Below are 21,069 nucleotides of genomic sequence, written 5' to 3' on the forward strand. Positions count from 1 at the left end.
CCGGCAATGGAAAAAGGATCAACCTTTGGACAGACAAAATTATGAACAATGAGCCGCTGGGAGACTGTCGCTCTCTCTAAGCGATGCGCAGATGGATGAACGATGCTGGATTGCGTTCCCTGTGGGACATTTCAGTCTAGCAAGACTCACGTTGGGCTGGCTGGAACCTTGAAATGCCCCCAGATTTGTCTATGGAACGAGAGGTCCTGCTCTCCAAGCTTCACGGATTTGCTCCAACGCGGATGCGAAGCAGGGATTCAAGAGTTTGGGGTGTGTAGGCTGGTGGTTATTCCGTTGCTCAAGGATACGCCAAGCTGTGTGAGCGCCCCCATGTGGCCACGAATCCAGAGCCGTGGAAAGGGATATGGCATTATCCCTCCTTACCAAAAATCGACTTCTTCAACTCGCTGTTATGCCACTCCAAAATTTTGACAGACGATAATCTTCAGAAGCGAGGTTTCCACGGCCCTTCAAGGTGCAAACTTTGCAAGGTAAACCAGGAAAGCGTTTCTCATCTAATGCTTGAATGTTCCTTCACTTTGCAGATTTGGATCGAGCTACTAGAACCTTTGAGTTCCAGCTTCGCCTTGCCTTCCTTCATTCCTGATTTTTTTGATAAATGGCTACAAAGGTATCCTGGTCCTCCTCCAAAAAACAAAATTATCAGAGCTGCTTGGTCTTTTCTCCCTAAAATTATCTGTTGGCAGGTTTGGCTTGAGCGAAACAGAAGGATTTTCAAAAACTGCGAACAAGACGCCAAGCTAGTGGTAGTTAAAATTAAATGCCAGTTAAAAGAGTGCCTGAGAGACCATAAAGATGACTTAAGTCTCAGCCAGCAAGATATAAATTGGGGTTCCTCTCTCGATCTTCAGTTCCAAAAAATTGCAAAGAGTATCTCCCTCCCAAAAGTATGGCAAATAAGGGCTACAGCAGAAGAGTTCCAGGGATGGATTGCAAACCATCAGAGACACTTTCTATTTTTTGATGGGGCTGCAAAGGGAAATCCTGGAAGAGCTAAAGCTGGAGGAGTCATTTTCAAACCAGCTGGCTTTAGGATCCACAGTTTTGCCTAGGGTTTGGGCATCGCTTCCAGCATTCAAGCTAAGGCTTTAGCTCTTTTCCAAGGACTCAAGATTCTGAAAGTGCTAAACATCAGGGAGGCTAATGTTATTAGAGACTCTTAGGTTATCATTAACACTATGGTGACTCATTCTAAGCCAATGGACCTAAGGCTAGTAAGGCTGATTCACAGAATTACAAACCTTGGAGACTCTTTCCAAAATTTGAATTTCTATCACGTGTTGAGAGCCAATAATAAGGAGGCAGACACCGAAGCTAACAAAGCAGCTCTTCTTACGGTTGGAGCCCTGCTCAGAGGTGAACAAGAAATATGGGAACCGATTCCTTAATTTAGAAAGTTGTCATGTTTTATTGCCTACTATTAAATCAATTTGTTTATATCCAGAATCTTGGGAAAATCTCGGAAATTGACTGCATAATAGCAGCTAAATAGAGATGTGAGCTAAACATAAATGTCACGGTCTTGCAAGGTTGTACAACACTTCTGGAATTAGACTCACGTTTTGTAATCTACTCTTTGGCATTAAGGCCAAGTTTCTAATATATCCACTACCCGTTTCTGTAAAAATAAAAAATAAAAATAAAAAACTATAACAATATCCTTTAATTTGGGAATGTGGAATTGGCACAAGATAACACAATAGAAATTGAACTCTACAAAACTTCCTAGTAAATGAAAAAATCCATTACTAGATTTACTCTATCCACTTTTGACCCAAGTGAAGCTCGACACCCAATTTATTTATCCCCTGAACCACTATGACATGAAGTCGGTAATGTGGTGGAAAAAAAGACACTCAATTTCTGAGATGTCAAACTCAGGTGCCGTGAAAATACATGCAGGAAACATTCAAATTACATATGTTTCTAATGGCTTGAAATGGATGAACAATTTGGGTGAAAAAGTTTGCTGCAAGATGGTAGAATCTCAATTTGCACAATCTGAGTGAAACTACCTATTTTCTTCATCATACACATCCGCCCATAAGTTGCTTGACATTGCCTTTTTCACTTCCCCAAATGCAGTGGTTTCAAAGTTATTCTTCTTGGTGTTGTGGAAGGTGTTGATCCAACTCTAGTTGCAAATCCTACACTCTTTACCCCCATTCTAGACATTGTGTTGGTTCCCTTCCCTTGGATACTGAGTTTAGGAGGAGTCGAAGCATTAACTAGTGCTTTCCCAGCTAGAAATTTTTATTGTACAGGTTGACCTCCATGAACCCCAATAGAAGGTGGAGGAGGGGGGGATCCTCGACTACCTATAGGTGGTGGAGCTCCTTCACCACTTGGAGGAGGTGGAGGTGGAGGCGAGGCCCTGTTACCCCTAGGAGGAGGAAGAGGCTGAGATGGGCCCCCTTTACCCCCAGGAGGAGGGGGAGGCGGAGGTGGCGCTCTCTTACCCCAGAAGAGGAGGTGGAGCCCCCTTAGCCCAAAAAGGAGGATGTGGAGGTGGAGGCGGAGTTGGAACCCCTTTATCTACAAGAGGAGGAGGAGTGGGTGGAGTTACGTGAACCCCAACTAGTGGAGGAGGAGGAGGTGGTGGGGATGGTGCTCCCTTACTTGGAGGAGGAGGAGGAGGAGGAGGAGAAGTTGGATGTCCCATACCACTAAGAGGAGGAGAAGTGGGAGGGAGGGAGTGGAGGCAAACCTTGTCTTCCTAGAGGTAGTGTTGGTGTAGGGGATGGTGGCTCTTGAGAATGATTAGGTTTTGGGGATGATACATTTGAGCATGTTGAAAGACGTTCAAATGCAGAAAATTCAGTAGATTGTGGGATTAAAGGAGAAACTACAAACACTACTACTGCACTCTGATATTTAGATTGATATTCTGCAGTTTCTTCTGATGTGACAGGTAGTCCAAGAGCCCTAGGTGCACTACGGAATCTTGATTATTGTGTAGTTGGAGGAGTAGTTGGAAATAAAGGTTGTTTTGCCATCAACAGTGAAGGGGAATTCAATTAGAAAGGTAGACTCCAATTAAAAAGAACATTTTGAGGCTAAAAATTAAAAACCTTGTTCCTTATAATGATGCTCAACTAGTTGAATATCGAGTTTCTAGGATTTTATATCAATGAGTACTTTCTTGTTGTACAAGAAATCTTAATCTTGTTGGACTTGTTTTAGTGTTAAATCTAGATTGGAAAGGGGCACTCCCTTGCTCGCCAAGAAACTTCCTTCTAGTTACTCTTTTCAAGAAAAATTCTGATAAGGAAGAGGTCGTTTTCATGGGACCTTCTTTAAGAAACTATGATGGTTTATTTTTCCCCAATATAGGCACTTATCTCCAGAGTCCAGATGCATATTTATGTCCTTATCAAATCCTTTTGGTGACCTATTTGTCATGTAGAGGAGCAATCAATCATGAGGTTTGTTTCATCTTTTTAGAACATACACACCTTGTTTTGGATGTTACATGCTGGTATTAAGGGTCTATTGTCTTTAGAGGGTTAATTTCAGAGCTTTTAATGAGCACTGAGGAGCCTTCATGAGATTGGTTATTTAATATTGCAGATTACTTCCAGTTTTTGAGGAAGTCATGTGACCAATTGGTGCCTATTTTGGGAAGGTTGTTCATTTTGATTGGAGGTATTTCCAAAGCACAGGCCCATCCCAGGGACATGGGAAACATTGGGGGCACTCTCTAGTCCCCATGAAACACTACTACTTTTTGCTAATACAAACCAATTTTCTTAAGGGATGTATGCATGAGATTTCATTTGGTATTTACTGTATTTATCATCATTCTTTCCAGATTAATCAAAGCACTTTTCATGAGGATTTTTAATGGATGTCACTTATCTTTATGCTCTTGTGACTGATTTCCACTGTTTTTCTTCTGTGGACGCTCCTATTTGCACCCTTTAAAACTCTACAAACAAAGGAGCTATAGAAAACTCAAATCAAACCCTAACATGATAAATAACAATGACCATAACAATAGACTGTAAAGATAATTTTTCTTCTTCCAATGACTTGTGTATGGGTTCCCTTATCAGGCCATTTTCCCTAATATTTACACATGTCATCCAGTGAGTTTCGAACCATTTCTAAGCCAACAAATTTCATTGTAAATCATTTCACATACATTTAAAGAAGATGAAATGAAAAGTATAATAATACAAAAAGCAAAGCCTAGAAAAGAATTAAGAATGAACTCACTCAATGCCATGGAACAACCATGGAAGTCCTTGAGTGTCGTTGTTGATCCACTGACATCCTTTTTCTTTGACATGCTTCCTCTATTCCAGATGTTTGAAAAGCGAAAATGGATGTTACGTAATTTTTTTTGGCGGGTTTCAATTTATTTCTTCTTTGACATCATTCCCATGTTTGAGATTTTTAAAAATGAAAATCAATAGGGGAGGGTCGCCAATACATGTGCGCCCTCCCCGCCACGTCATAATACCACGCGTCAACCCACATGGCTCCGGTACGACACCTGTCCACCGTGGAGCTGGCCGTGTGGGCTATCACCTCGAACATTAAAACACCTCCTTCGCGCCATTTACTAGGTTGGTCTGGGCTCATTTCGACGATGTTCCATTTTCCCTTTGTCTTTCTGCTCGGGGCCGGTAGTTGGGCGAAGCCCCCCGCCGAAGATGGCGCGGGACGGCCCTATAACCTGCGCGCATGGTGGTTAGAACGTGTGCTGGGGGAATGGTGTGTTCGGTTGACAGGGTTTGTATTGTTGCGCGCAGAGTCGTTTATTCGTGTGCTGGTGCGAAGGTTTGATGGAGTTTCTGGGTTTCTGGCTGGGACAGCGGTTCTGCTTTTCTTGTGCTTTTCCGCCTGGATTTCTTGGTCGTTCTGGAATGCAAGCTGTTTAACATGGAATGCCGGTTGTTTAGCGTTTCTCTGGTGGTGGTCTTATCAGGCGATTTTGTTGTTTGGGGAGGAGTCGGTCGCCATTCTACTGAGCTTGAGGTAACATAGCATTTTTAGGGTTTAGCTCTGCTGTTTTTGTGATCTCTAATGGCTTCTAATGGCTTTTTTCTTCCTGTTGCAGGTGTTGCAGGTGTGGAAAAGGACGTTGCAGGTGTGGAGAAGGTCTGGCGAGCTGTGGGGAAGGTGGGGGAGGTCGGCGACCATCCATGGCCTGTAACCGGTAGGATTTTTAATCCTACCAGCTTTACTCTGTGTTTTTCAACACAAGCATCTCTAACAGGATATTTTGTGAACTTTCTATGGCATTTTATGGCAGTATTTTGAGCAATTTTTTGAGGGTTTAGGGTTTTAGGCATTCTATGGCATTTTTGCTGTTTTAGGGTTTAGGGTTTTAGGCATTCTATGGCATTCTGTTTTTGCTGTTTTAGCCTGTTTTAGCCTGTTTTAGCCCTCAAAACGCTCTGTAGCTGCTCTCCCCTGACTTGCATAGCTGGCCCCGAGCAGAAAGACAAAGGGAAAATGGAACATCGCCGAAATGAGCCCAGACCAACTTTCGAAACTCTCTGTAGTTGCTCTCAATTGCCTTGTTACTGTGTTTGCTTTATAGATAAAAACGCTGCATTTTTATTGTCCCTGCTATTGTATCTTTTTCATTTGGCATATGAGGGTTTCTCTTTTCTTTCATAGAGTTCTGAGTGCTCTGCTTCGTGCTATTGTTTGTTTTATATTCGACTGCTCGGAGGGGAAGGCTCTTCTAAAGCCTCACTAAACCCTTACGAAGCTTCTTCGCAGACTTGCTACTCAGGTTGCTCTCTGGGCTACAGTGTTGTATGGAAGCCGTGGACATTTGTATGGACTTTGTATGGAAGCCGTGGACATTTTACGACCTTAATCACAGTTATACTGTTAATTTATTTATGGTTTCTTGAAGTCATAACTGTTATCTTGTTTCCTTCTATGAAAGTCTTATTCCGAATTTTACACACAAGTTGCATTCTCTATTATTTAAATTGACTTGGGCTACAGTGTTGTATGGAAGCCGTGGACATTTGTATGGACATTTGTATGGAAGCCGTGGACATTTTACGGCCTTAATCACAGTTATACTGTTAATTTATTTATGGTTTCTTGAAGTCATAACTGTTAGCTTGTTTCCTTCTATGAAAGTCTTATTCCGAATTTTACACACAAGTTGCATTCTCTATTATTTAAATTGACTTCTCTGGATACTGTTTGAACGCTACTATTCTTGATTTACTCATTGTAGAATATTATGATTTCCTTATGCTGTAAAACCTTGCATAGTGCTAAGTTTTTGAGATCGTTTTCACTTGTGACGGTGCATCTCTATTTGAAGGTTATTTTGTTTTTACAGCTGATGAGTTTATAAGTTAAGAAATGGGTAGGGTTTACTGTTTTATGAACAAAGCTTCTACTCTTTTATTTCCTTTTAATATCGCTCAGCTTTTACTAGCAAACTTTATAGGATTAAATCCTTGTCAGGGTTTTGTTAGAGTTTCCTTGTCAGGGTTTTGTTAGAGTTGAAATGCCCGATAATGCATGCAGAGAGATTGACCGTTCTTCATGAAGAAATAGGTTCGATATCTTCTTGAGTCGGAGTGTTGGTGTTTTCAACTTGTAACTCCAGTGTCTCTCAGTAGTTATGTCTTCGGTCAGGTCTTGAGTGGGCATATCAATTTGGAACAATTTCTGTTTTTTACACCTATGACCTGGAGCATATTTTTCATCACAATTATAGGAGAGTCCATTTCTTTGGTGGTCTGCCATTTGTGTTGGAGACAACCTTTGTACTTCCAAGGGATGTGTAGGAATTGTGCTAAGTTGGAATATTTGATTCTGCAAACAGATTTCTATGCACTTTTGAAACTTTTCTTCCTAGTTGCTTGGGGAACAGGGATATAAGGAGTGCAGAGCTATCAGGAGAGGAGAATGTGTTGATAATAGTGATATATTTGTAGGGTGCTGGTGTCCATTGTAGCTGTTGAATTGTCTAGATTATGTACCTCTGAATGTAAATTTCTTGTAATATGTGAAAAGAATATTGAATCAAAACCCTCCTTGACCCGTATATAGCACATGACCTACTGAAATTTTAAATTTATGGAGTCGGTATAATCTCTATCCCAAAAAACATAATTATTGTTGCTTAGTTGCCATGCATTAGATACTGTGAACACTCTTATCAAGAGCCAATTCAATCCCTTTAAGAATGGCATGTGCTTCTGCCTGATTGTTGATCTTTCCTAAGGTTCATTCAAATTTTAAACTTTATTTATCTCCAGCGTTGATGAGAAGACCCACAATTGCAGTTACCCTGGATTTCCTTTCGGTACACTGATTTCCTTCGAATCTCTCTTATTTTTGCAATGCCTAGTTTTGTGCAGGGAAGTTTAAATTACAGGAAAGCTTAACATGCTGTAGATTTTGAGCTCTGAAGCAATTTTGTGGGATTTTTGTATACCTACTGCTTTGGAATTTCCTTCTTACATGTATTAGAGGCAATTCATAATTTTTCTGTACCGTAATACACTGTTATAGATCAATATTAACTCCAGAACTCATAAGTGTAAAAAGGGATCTAAAGAAACAGAGACATGATTCTCTTGATGCTTAAAAGATCCCATCTTAAGATGGGTCTACGCTGGTTTATATTTTGTAGATTTATAAATTATTGTAATTTTATTTTTATTTAGTTTTTATAATAATTTAGCTATTTTTAATTTTCCATTTTTACTCCAATTCTTTTTTCCCCCTCTAAGAAGGTTGTTGTAACTTTGCGTCAATTATAACAATTCATTAGTTAACCAAACAATTGTCATATGTGAATCACTCATATTGTCAAACAATTGATCTACTCATGAAGGAAAATGAAAAAGGTGAATAGGTGCTTAGAAAAGAATTAATGACTAAGCCACAATTCTTCATATAGCTGATTAGGTTACTGTGCACCCAAATTTCTCTATCTTTTGGAAAGTTGATGTAACAAGATGGAACAATATGATTCTCATAGTTGTTCATCAACTGATTTGATTAATTTAGATACTTCCATCATTTTTACTGGCACATATAAAAACACATGCTCTCTATAAGTTGGGCATACTCCACGGTGGACAGGTGTCGTACCGGAGCCATGTGGGTTGACGCGTGGTAAACTGACGTGGCGGGGAGGGCGCACATGTATTGGCAACCCTTCCCTAGGTGATTGATAAAAATCATAACTATGTTCTTTATTGTATTTCTAGTTTCCAGCAATGTAAAGTTCTTATTCATTCTAATTCAATCAATAACATGCTAAGTATAGAGTTCCTTACTACTAGTGCCTCGTACATTAGAAGCGAGCAGGAGGTGTTTCTAATTGTGAGTGTAGACTTCTATTCAGTGTTAAGTGATTGTAAACTTGCCCAGCACTGTCATCACATTATAACGGTCCACTTATTGGAGCCATAAGTGAGTTTAGAGCTTTGTACAGTGCGCACAGAATAACTTATAGAAATAGTTTTATCATAATTAATATTTTACAGAAAGACATATTCCATTGAAAATTTCTTATCAACACACAGTTAGGTTGCCACAAGAAATCACTACTAGGTTGTAAGCCAAAATGTTGCTGTGCCAAGAAAAAGATACAATCCATCCAAAATCCACATCATAATGTGGTTAGAACCGAAAACATATGACACCCCTATTCTTTATGGCCCTGAGAATCTTGAGTGCCAAAACTCCCTGAGTTACCTTCTTGAGCCAGGTAGGTTGGCCTACCAGTCAAGGGCTGATTAGGAAATGGTTGATTGTTGCCATATGATTGATTCCAATTTGCAGCTTCCAACCATGGAGGTATTGAGTACCCATACCTCACATTTGCACTACTGACCCCTGCATTAAGTGGAGGTGTGTAATGAGCATACAGAGAATTGACACCAGCTCTGGTAGGAACAAGGCAAGTGGGTAAACCCTCGGTTTGATAGTGGGGCACTTGAATGTTTATGAGATCTTGGAATAATGGTGTATTATCTGCAATGGAGTCCAATGAGTTTGAAATAATCCTAGTTTCATCAGCTATTCTTGTATCGTTGATCATCCCTTGTTCCTTTTCAAGAATTTGTTGTGCCTTTCGTTTTTCCTTTTCCTGTCTTGCCATTTGCTTTTGTTGGTCCTTAACTTGCCTTGCTTTATCTCTTTCAATCCTTTCTTCTGCTCGCTGTTGTGCTGCAACAATCCTTGCTGCCTTCTTCTCCTTGACCATATCCTTCTTTTTCTGTTTTAATTCTTGCATTTCAAGTTTCTTTTTTTCTGACTCAACTAATAGGTTTATATAGTCCTCTGAGGTGAGTAGCTGTGAGCTTCGGCCCAGACGAAGACTACCTGGTGCACCTTGCGTTTTTCTCATTGATACTCTCTCTACTGGTAGCTTTAGGAACCGTCCAAGTGTCTTCTCCACCCCTTCCACCTGCATGTCATTGCTTGGTACTTCCCTTTCAGAATCTGTTGGAACTGATTGAACCATATCATTATCTTCATTTGATGCCTCATTATGTCCTTCATCTTCTTCCATTGATCTATTGTCCACAAAAAAATGAACAATTTCACTGTTCAATTCTGCTGGTTGTGAGGGCATGTTCATGCTTTCTTCATTGGTTGCTGAGACACTATGTGCATTCAAATTGATCATTGCTTCTGCTAGCCATGAAGGTGGGGTTACTTGGCTTGGCAATGTCAATTGGTCATTGTCAACTGCATGTTCAACAATATCATTAGCAATATCAGCGACAGGAATTTGATGTTCTTGAGTTGGTGGAACAATCTCCATGTTACTAGGAATTTGTTCATTGTTATATTGTGTTTCACATACAGTTTCATCATCTTCAGCATATAACTGTCCTTGAGACATGGAAATCATATTACCAGCTGCAACAACATCATCTTGGTCATCTACTTCTTGCACTTCAACACATGTTTGGACATTCCCTTCTTCCTGACCATCCACATGAAACGCTTGGCTACAACCAGTATCATGCATAAGAGCATCATAGTTCAGTGGCCAGATTCCTGTCCTCCTAAAGCCAGCCTTGATATTTGATGGTGTCAAAGCCCTTTTAAAAGATTTACTTGCAAGCTCTGCTAGCTCAAACCTTTTCACCTCAACCCCTGGATTCTTTGCCATCCATGCAGCACGCTCCGACCTGAAATAGTTCTTGAAAGGGCCAAACACACTAACATCAAGGGGTTGCAGCCTATGAGTGGTATGAGCGGGCAATGTCAATAGGTCGATGCCTAAATTGTTTGCTTCCTCAATTGTTTGTACAGCCATGTGGCTCCCATGGCCATCTAATATCAAAAGGTGTCTGTTATTAGGCGAGACGCCACCTGGTACCGATGCAGCAAAGTGAAAAAGCCAACTTAGAAATAGTTCTTTAGTCATCCATGCATGGGGTTGTGCAGCCATGCATGCACCTGGTTCACAGTTCTGTATATATTTTTTCAGTTGATTTTTACCTTTGAATAGATAAAATCCTGGGATTGAAGTACCAATTGCATTAACACAACATAAAATAGTTATCCACTCCCTGCTCTTGGGCAAAATCTTTGGCACATTTCGGCTCCCTCTCTTGGCAATTACCCGCATGCCACAATTCCTCCCTGCCTGTAAACCTGTTTCATCATAGTTCCATATATGGTCTGCTCCATAAGAATGTTTATCATAAGCACTAGAAAGTGTGTCATAGAATTTTTGCACAACTGCAGGGCGCAAATTTAATGCTCTGTCTCTGTCAAGGCCCTCAGCAGTACGCAATACAAGTTCTGGATGCCTTTTTTTAAACCCAAACCACCATGATTTACCAGGAAACCCATCTTTGAATGGGTTTGGCCTCCCTTGACAGATTTGAGCAACTGTTGATTTGAGTTGTATCAACTCTAGCCCATGTCCCAGTTGGGCCATCTCTTTACACCACTCAACCACCTCGGCCTCCTCATCCTCAGTCATAACTGTAAGAGGCCCTCTACGTTTTGTATGAGTCAGTCCATTTATCCAATAATGTATTGACGAGGGAGGAATACCATGTTTTTTTGCAGATGCCCGAACTGAGTATCCATTAAACTCTATGTCGTCAATTGCAACTAACATTTGTTCTTTTGTCCATCCTCTTATAGCACTGATCTTTTTAGTTGAGCTTGCCCCTTGGACTGTTGTTGATGGTGGTTCTGTGGCTGATGGTGTGTTAGCATCAGCGGGTGTCACATGGTCATCTTCAACAATGTTCCCTGGTGCATTGCTGGCATCGACATCAGCTGGACTGTCATCATCAGACGATGTGCATCGCAGCTGCGCACCCCTTGTCACTCTCCTGCCACTTCTCCTTGTACGAGCAGAGTAACTTCCTTTTGCCATAGATGCAACAACCTGTAAAATTATTGCATGCATTTAGACATTAGAATATATGTTAAATTATGCTTTATTACTTCTGCAAAAATTACTTTTCCTCTATTACAGGAAATTATCAAAACATTTTGGATACAGAGCTTGTTACAGGAAATTATCAAATGTGAAGGAGATACGTGCTACTAAAATAGTTACACTTCCTCCATACAAATATGTTATTTTCCATTTTTATTAGGCTAAAAAGAAGTGTGGGTGGGGAACTGATTGTCAGTTTTCTCACTCAGAAGAAGAACTTCAAAAGGGTCAGCAAGTATTTTCTATTTTTGGTCAGAAACTAGAAACAATTTATGGCAATGCAATAAGTTCCAACATTTATGACGAGGTAAATAATTATAAAATCAAGTTGTCCATGCATTATGAGAAAAAGGGAACCTATTCAAATGGGTTGAAGTGCAAATTTTCCCATGGACACAATGAGCTTAGGCCTTTAGGTCACAGATTCATGCAACAATTTGTCCTAACAAAGCATTTTTTTTCAACGTTGTCAAAGAAAGACTCAATTTGTTGATTTTGTCCTGATAGAGCATTTGTTTTCAGCTGTCAAAGAAAGATTCAGTTTTTTGATATTTAACAAGGATCGAATTTGTAACTTTTTTGGCCATGAATATTTCACTGAGATTGTGTGTTGAATTTCAATTTGATAAGAGATGAAATATTTCAGAACAAATATTATTCTATAGTTGCTAACAATTTGAGGATATTTAATGCTATTCCTAATTTGCTCTACATTTTTGGAATTAAAAAATCTTGGTCTTTGATTCCTTCTACTTGTTTACCCATGATCAAATTCTATTACCAATTGAAAATTATGTTACCCACATTTTTCATTTTTTCAGTAAGGACAAAACATTTTGGATACAGAGCTTGTTACATTATGATTCTATGGTCTCCCAGGTGTCATAGACAATTGGTTTTACTTCAGTTTAATTGAGTTTCATTGCAGTCATTTATTTTTTATATTTTTTCATATAATTTATTTACTTATTTTGAATATTGTGAAGAACAATCTCTGCTCCAAGATTTCTCTCCATTATCTGTGACTTAATTTACAGTGCTGAATTATGTAAATCCCCATTCCTTTGGTCCAACTTTTACAACTCCGTATGGCTCGGGCTCTCCATACCCTAAGGTCTCGAGCTCAACGAGGTGAAAAGATATGAAGGCCAATAAGACTGTCATCTGCTATGTTACTTATAATTGTGTTTTCTCATTATCTAAAATCTTACAGTCATCTAATCCAATAAAGAGAAATGGTCATCTGCTCGGGCTTCAATTCTAAGAAACCATTCCCCAGTTCTATGGTCCATTCATCAGTAGTATAAATTCACTTATTTGCAGTCTTTCGACTCAATATCAAAATGTTTGCTTTCTCAATAGCTTCATGCTTCTGAAAATATGTGAAAAATATGTGAAAAATTACTAAGTTTATCAGAGTCATTAAAGTTACAATTCGTTTTTGTTCTATGTTTTAACTCATCCATGTTCACTTGGATCTTGTCACTTCTGAATTGCCCAAAATCGGATGGTTCACACTAGGAGTACAGTTTGACATCGGCTGGCATTCTTTCTTTTACAATAACCTTTCCTTCTTTCTGACAGGAGGTCTTATAATAATATAGTTGTCGACCAGTAAAGTAAGTCAAGCAAGCCAGTTCGGTAGCTGTCCAACGGGCAAAGGCTTCTTTCTTTAGAGTGCTGCCCGCCCCCTTCTTCATTCATTCATTTAGGCCCGACTAGGAGTGGATCCAGGGAACCTGGCTCGGGAACAGCTTCTTACTAGTAGGGGCTAATCACAGTAAGAGAGTCCGATCTCTGAAATAGAGCTTAGTCTCTCCCCATAGTAGTATACTAGTAAAAGGCGTAGATTATGACTTGATCCAATAGAGTCAGAACACCTTTATATCTAAAAGAAATGGTGCTCGATGAAACGATCCAGATTCCACACTATGCTGTGGGCTGGGGGGAGAGCTGCTCTGCGAAGCTAGGCGTTCAGTGTTCTTATGGAGGAACCATAGAACCCAAGCCATAATAATCGCTCAATTCCTGTAAGCTAAGGTTCAAGGTTCAATTCCTGTTAGGTAAACAAGCTATCGCTCAATTCCTGTAAGCTAAGGTTCAAGGTTCAATTCCTGTTAGGTAAACAAGCTATGACTACAGTACTAGCACGACATACGTGACATTTGGACATACGTAACATTTGTGATATGTAAGTTGTAATCCCTATGAAGTTGATGATCGAATAATTCGTGTAAGCTAACCTTCAATTCCTGTAAGGTAAGCAACCTGTGACATTGATGCTAGAACACATACATAAACTCTGTATAAAAAAGGTTAACTGTAACTGTATAGGTTAACTGTCACCACCCTATGGACAGAACTGTAATGTAAGAAATCTGATAAATGAATGGAAAGAACTGTAATGTAAGAAATCTGATAAATGAAAACAATGAAAACAGAACTGTAAGAAGAATGAGTTGTAATTCATATATCTGATAAATGAAAACAATGAAAACAGAACTGTAAGAAGAATGAGTTGTAATTCATATATCTGATAAATGAAAACAATGAAAACAGAACTGTAAGAAGAATGAGTTGTAATTCATATAACTGACTTGAATATATTGGCTACTGTTTTGTGATGTTGTCTTGAAGTTTGCTGAATAGTTTGAAAGCATAAGATGCAACTTCAACAGTGGGTGGACTTCTTTTATAGTTTTGGGGACTTGATTTTAATTGGTGGACATGGATGCACATGGATTGCAATGGCTTCATTTTGAATGTGTGGTATGGATTTAATTTGCTGTGATCTAATGGTTGGGAATTGTTTATTTGTTGATCCATGTGCTTTGATCTGTTTTAATGAGAAATAGAGTGAGTTGGGTGTCATTTATTGCAGTTATTGGTTCTGGGTGTCATTTATTGAACAAAGTGGATTTAATTGTTATTGGGTTGGGTGTCATTTATTGAACAAATTGGATTTAATTGTTATTGGGTTGGGTGTCATTTATTGAACATAGGGTGTTTAGTTGTTGAACAACACAACAGTTATGGCTGACATACATTCCTTTTGTTATGTGCAGGTAGGCATATTTATTTGGGATGCAAAGTTCCAGTTCTGATGAGTGGGGGTTGAAGTGACTGCTGTTTATTTTTTCTGGAATAGTCCAGTTTGGAAGCTTTTATGGCTCTAGCTGTTTTCTACTTGGGTCAATATGTTTTGCAGTATTAAATAGTTAAATACTATTTATGGACAGTTGTGGGCCCAGTCAATATATGGGTGATTTTTGGACATAATTTAAAACTTATTTATACATAATGTTATTTATTTCTGTTTAAATTTTGGTTTCAAAAGTCTTAATCACTGGTGGTTTGGTGGGACCAGTATTATATCAACTACTGGTCCCTGCACAACATTAGGAATCTCTTAATTTTAATTTTGTAATTTTTTTAAAATGTGTATCTCGTTATTCATACGAATCAATATGTGAAAATATATACTATGTGATTTTTTTTCCGGGTTTCAATTTGATTTCTTCATTTTTTTATTTTTTTTTTTAAATTTGTATCTTACATTGCATTGGAATCAAAGATAAGGTCTCATCTTCAATAACTTCTTTTTTATAAACATTAATTATATTTCTTCACTTATGTGAGCATCTCTTGATACAACATGCTAAATGGATTATTCAAGCTCATAAGAAGCTCAACATGCTAAATGGATTATTCAAGCTCATAAGAAGCTCATTATTACTGGGAGAGTGATATTAATTCTGATCAAGAGCACATCGACATTAAAAAAAATTGCACATTGAGAATGCATAGTGTAACTTAACATTCAAATCTAAAGAGACAAAATTAATATTCTCACTCCTGAATAAGTTAGATTAAATTTAGTGATATTTATATTAATTTTATTGAGTTACAAACTCTAATTTTTTACTTTTTTTTGTAAGCTACGGTGGATCCTTTTTTCTATTTATAAAGCAAGTTGTACCATATACAAAATATGGGTGGCCTCAACTTGCCCAAATGGGAAACCAAGTCTGTTGGCCACCTGAAACTGTTATATGCCATCCAGTAGTAAAATTTAACAAGTCTTTCTACCCAAGCTAGATACACTTCACAACTAGAAACATAGTTTAAGGTTTGAACATACATATTAAGACAAGAAAAGTAAAGGCTATCCGCTAAAAAGTTCGGCAAAACCTGGAAAGTAAAATACTAGTCCTTGTTATCATCCTTCTCAGAATCCACGATGGCCGGTGCTGCAGCAGAGTCACCCGGCACCGGAGACAGCTCCATAATTCTTTTCTAGATCCTATCCGGCTTACTGTCTTGCATAAAAAGCAGAATTTGCATGTTCTTCATATCTTTTTTGAGGTTGGGCATGCCTCGGGCAATTTCTGCCATCTCCCCTGCCACCTGTTCCAGAGCTCTAGCTAACAGTCGCATCATGACCCAATATATGTGCAAGGTTTGCTTAAATTGAGACATCTTGCCCCTAGTATTCCCAGGGTCAAGGACGAGTTCCCCCCATTCTTCCATTTCTGGTTCAGAGTCTTCCTCCATTATGTTGTCCTCCATCTCCTGAATCAACTTGCAGATGTCGGCATCTGTTCCTACTTTATATGCTCTAGTTGCCTCATTGACCACCACCTCGATGGGTTTCCTACCCTTTCTGGGCTCTGTAGTCTCTGAGGTGCTAGGTTCTTTTGCTGCCTGGCTCGAGCGCCCTTGACCCCCGTGGCCCCTGCCTCTGCCTAGGCGAGCCATCGCGTCGTTATCAAACTCTTGTTTACAGTTATCAACGTAAAACATTAGATCAGGAAAATCTTCACCCTTCCATTCCTTCAGCATCTCTTTCGTTCTAAAAATTCCCACCCAGCTCAGCCCGTCCCCGTCACTCTGGAGTGTCATGGCTCGCTCCCACCACAGTCTGAGGAAAGAGGTCGTGCAGTCTAACCTCCATTCCTCCCGAGAATTCCCATCCTTAGCTTCCCAGGGCCAACCCTTTATCATATATTTTCACTAACTGGTCACACTTATGCCCTGGCTCCTAATATGCAGCGGTTCTAGGTTGTCTCTCTGCCCCTCATCCATGTCCTTCGGCTTACCCTTTCGTAGCCCCTTCCCAAAGTTCTCTAGCTCGCCACCCTCGCTCGACATACTATAATTCTCAGTGGGAATTACAAGAAAGAAATGCGAGGAAACATACCCAGATTCAATATGCTCAGCCAAAGAAGCTCCCCACGTCTGCGTTGCCCTACTCCCGACTTCCCTGTTCCGCGATCTGTTCATTCTCCAAACTCTTACCATCGTCACATATCCCTTCACACCTACCTTATGTCCCATCCTTCTGTCGTTGCCATTCTTGCCACCCTCTCTCCTCATAATCACGGTGCCTAGTGCCACTTCTCTTGTTGGGTTGTCCCATGGTCATGCAGGACACCACCACGCCCTGTTGTACAAGCATGTGGGCAGTGGTCGGTAATCCTAGCCGTCCTCTCCCCCTGTCTGTCATTATGCCTATGCACGTCCACTTCATCACCCCGATCGAGGGGAGTTACAAACTATAATATTAAGTTAATAATTATAAATATATATTTTTATGTATGTATCTTTAATTATTAATCTTATATAACTATAATAAATTAATAGGTGAATTTTTTAATTATAATTTAATTTGATTAATAAAAATTTGGATTATGAATTATGTAGTGGGTGTGAGGAGGTGATCCTTTGTTTAGGTGGATAAATTGAGAAATCTTATTCATTAAGCCTAGACATTACTTCGAACAATCAAGCAGAATGGTATGCCCCATGGAAAGTAATAAAGTTAGCTAAAAGTATTTCAATCCATAAGTTAATCATTATCGAGGACTCAAACAATGTTATTCGACATTTGAATATGAGAATTAGTCTAACATATCTGAGACTTCTCCTTATCCATCGAAGGATAAATCTATGTTTCAATTCATTTTTCAAGCCCATGTTTGATAAATAATGTATTTGACTCATTTGTAAGCCCACTCCCATTTTGGATAATCTGTGAGCCTTTGAATTTAATGCCCTATGAATATGATCAAAGGATATAACCCTGAAAATTCTAATCAACTCCATAACTCTAATCATCCACCAATCCAATAAAGAAGTGTTTAAGGAAGTATAATTTTTAAGCCAACCTATAGTGACCTTTGAATCCCCTATCACTTATAAGTTTACATTGTTGAAGTGACACAATTAAAATGACTAACATACACGACTAATTTGTATTATTGTAGCACTTGTTAGGTAGTCATATTTTTGTTCCTAGACTAAATTTGTCATTCATGTTCGTCATTTTTAATTGTATTACTTATTATCTAGTCATATATTTTAACCGAGAACTAAAGTAGTCATTTATGTTAGTCATTTTTAGTTTGGTCACTTAAGATTGCTCAATTTTGGTAGTATTTCACCTGGAAAAATTGCAGTGAACAACTTTTTAAGTCACCTAGTCACTAATTTCTCATTTTCTACTAGTGGTAGCTGAGTTTATCAATGTAGGAAGTTCTAAACAACTAATGTTGTGTACGAATTTTTTCACAGGAAGTTCTTGTTGAGAAATCTAGGGCATAGAGATTAGGTGATTTCTCTTTTATTAGTAACTGCTTGTGAGTACTTTTTACTTCTTTAGATTAAGATCTTCTTTTAAATAGGTTATTAGTGTTCTTCTTCATCAAACAAATACCAATATAAAAACCATAAAGAGACGAGAGACAAAATATAGGCTGTCATCCATGGCCAAAAACTCTCACTCTTTGAGAGAAAAACCTAAACAAATTCTTCTTCTTATAGAGATTCCAATTGACGAATACCATGACCAAGACCCTTTACCTATTTTCCACTCCAAGTCCAAGACACAAACCTCTCTTGATGAAGTACTTCTTCCTTGAGTCAACAGTAGTCAACCTTCTGCTTTCTCCTTCTTCTCAGCTTCTCTTTAACTTCAGCTGCTTCACACCTTTACTAGTTACAGTCTCCTTGAAATAGGCCCTATTTTCAAGGTGATTACTTCTAGCTTCCCTCGCCTTCCTCTTCTCTTGAGTTTCTTCCAAGTTGGATACCTTATTAGGGCTAGTTCTTTGTGCAAAAAGTATCTTTTAGTTCCTTCGTATGTGTATCTTCAAAATAGACCCAAAATAGATATAAGAGATTCCCAAAAATAACTTCACTCTTCTTTCCATCTTTATGCTAGCTAGGGGCTTTCCTTTCCGACCTTCGCAATTCTGGTTAACTTCAGACCTATACCTCATACTTTAGACTGTGATGACCAAAAATATGCCTTTGAAATGAACCCAATCACTCCTATTTATAGTTATTTGCCTCTGTAATTAGACGACATAAGTGTATGTGAGCCGATATGTCCTTTGGAGGAGTTAATTAATTCAATATTGAAGCCGACTTGCAGGAGTGGTCTAGTGCCTGTATTGGAGGGATTTTATACTAATTTAATGACTCATACAAATGTGTAACATGCCCAAGGGGGTCCTACATACATGACATTGACTCAATCTGACTTTATGACCAATCTTAAGGACTCATAATAGGAGTCATACTAAAAATAAAATTCCTTTCTCATGAAACCCATGAGACAAGAATTACAATAATACTTTTATTTTTTTTCTTTTCATCAATTACATAAAATCACAATTACACATGTCATTATGAAGACCGAACCTAGTTGCTTTTTAACACTCCCTCTTAAATAGGGAGGTATTCATAATGGTACTTGGTCATTCTCAATCTGAAGAATTTCTCATAAGAAGAGTGATAATGGTAACCCATCTATATAACATCATATCAACCAACGTTGTCACATAACAAGGCCTTGACTAACAAATCTATCTCTCCACAAGATCTAAGCACAATGTTGGTGAGACCAATGATGTATAAACACCCTCATAAATGTCTCTCTTAGAGCATACCCCACTCGGGTTCTCAATGTGTGTTCCACTAGGACTATTCTTATCTTGGATTCCCAATCCTCAAAGAATATTAGTCCTCAATGAATACCCTTATCTTGGATTCCCTAATACATCCTCAAAGAGAATTCCTTCTTCCCAAGTGAAGACAAGAATTATGTGTATATCTCTCCCTATTAATTAGGGAGGACATATATATTCCAATAAAGGAATGTACTCATTCCTATAGAAAGAATGTAGCTAAGCTCCCTCTTGTCTTAGGAATTTCCAAGTTTCTTCCTAGTAAGAAACTTGTATCTAGGTTCCCTCTTAATTAGGGTCCTACAACAACTCCTTAGTTGGAGATGATGGGACAAACAACTGATTGAAGAAATCCTCCTCACCATGTCATGAACTTATTTTCATTATTTAGGAGTCTTCATGTTTGGGACTTATACATAGGGCACCGACCATCCATCATTTTCATCCATGAGTCATCCATGTCATCATCAAAAGTGACCCATCAGTCCATATCTGGCCTTCCTTTATGCCATGATGCTTTCTTGATGCCATGTTTACTTAAGGATATTTCATCCTGCTACATGTAAATTGATGGTGGAAGATATCCATAGATATTCCCTTGGAAACCCTGCATAAACCCATCCATATATTCAAAAATAAGGGAATGAAAATTAAAATCAACATTACCTTTGTGATGGTATTTCATCGTGACATCTTCTAGTTTGCGTTAGCATCTTGCATATATATCGACACATATCCCATATATATATATATATATATATATATATATATATATATATATATATATATATATATATATATATATATATATATTGTCAAAGGTCTCTTTCTTTTTCAGACTCCATCACAGTCTTCATATCTTCCATGGAGATATCCTAGTCAAGTTTTCTTGGTCTTTCGGATGTTGATTTCCTTTACCATGGTTTCATATTTCGTGATCTCTTCATTCATTTCTTCACAGATTTCATTCCGAGGAGCTTCCATTCAGAGTTCCTCAATTGTAGTCAACCACCTCATACTTCATATGAGGACATATTATGTTGATTTCATCTAGTGAATGTGTGATCCATGCATTCCTACATCCCTTTGAGGGAGGAGATCCTTTCTTTTGGCTATGCTCTTAAGATAGAGCACTGGTTCATGATACTTGCAACCATATGACATGACTTCAATAATATCAAATGTAAGAATACATACCTCATTTTTCCTTTATATCATCCAGACTTCCTATAGAAACTTCCTTGATTGAAAGAGCTTCAATCCCTTGATCTACTTCACTTTTATGTCATCATACCATCATCCCATGAATTCCAGAAATTTGGAGTTCTTGATGAAACACTTGCTTTCCCTCATGATCAGTGAACCTTTTAATGAAGATTCCATTAGAGAATATTGAGGATCTAAAGTATCCCCATCAACATATATTTCCATTTGACAGATGTATGATGAACCTTGTACTAGATGACCTTGCCACTCGAGTTTTCAATGAGATTCCCAAGAGCTATATACTTGACTTCCATATATTCTAACTGTCTTTCATGCTTCTCTATGATTATGTTTATCTTTTGCTTCATTTGTACGTTTACCATGATGCCTTCTTACTAAGATGCATTCAACCATGGCAGAGGTCTTTCATCTTTTACTTTCTCCATGCTATCC

At 38.6% G+C, this 21,069-nt stretch overlaps 1 protein-coding gene across 1 annotated transcript; it reads left to right on the plus strand.

Annotated features, from left to right (window-relative positions):
- The first annotated feature begins 4,518 nt into the window (after nucleotides 1–4,518).
- Nucleotides 4,519–5,323, plus strand: LOC149217770 (uncharacterized). The gene is made up of 2 exons (XM_089391414.1): nucleotides 4,519–5,004; nucleotides 5,087–5,323. The coding sequence occupies exons 1-2, from the start codon at nucleotides 4,616–4,618 to the stop codon at nucleotides 5,187–5,189; spliced, it is 492 nt and encodes a 163-aa protein (XP_089247540.1). The 5' UTR covers nucleotides 4,519–4,615; the 3' UTR covers nucleotides 5,190–5,323.
- The last annotated feature ends 15,746 nt before the right edge of the window (nucleotides 5,324–21,069 follow it).

This window comes from Pinus tabuliformis, chromosome 1_1, assembly GCF_031772625.1.
Source record: "Pinus tabuliformis cultivar Carrire ecotype Pingquan chromosome 1_1, CPIR1, whole genome shotgun sequence".
NCBI lineage: Eukaryota > Viridiplantae > Streptophyta > Pinopsida > Pinales > Pinaceae > Pinus > Pinus tabuliformis.

Bases quoted from the DNA above. Each gene is read 5' to 3' on its own strand.
- LOC149217770 (XM_089391414.1), top strand. From the start codon at position 4,616: ATGTTCCATTTTCCCTTTGTCTTTCTGCTCGGGGCCGGTAGTTGGGCG. The intron at 5,005-5,086 runs GTAACATAGCAT...TTCCTGTTGCAG, and splicing joins GCCATTCTACTGAGCTTGAG to GTGTTGCAGGTGTGGAAAAG.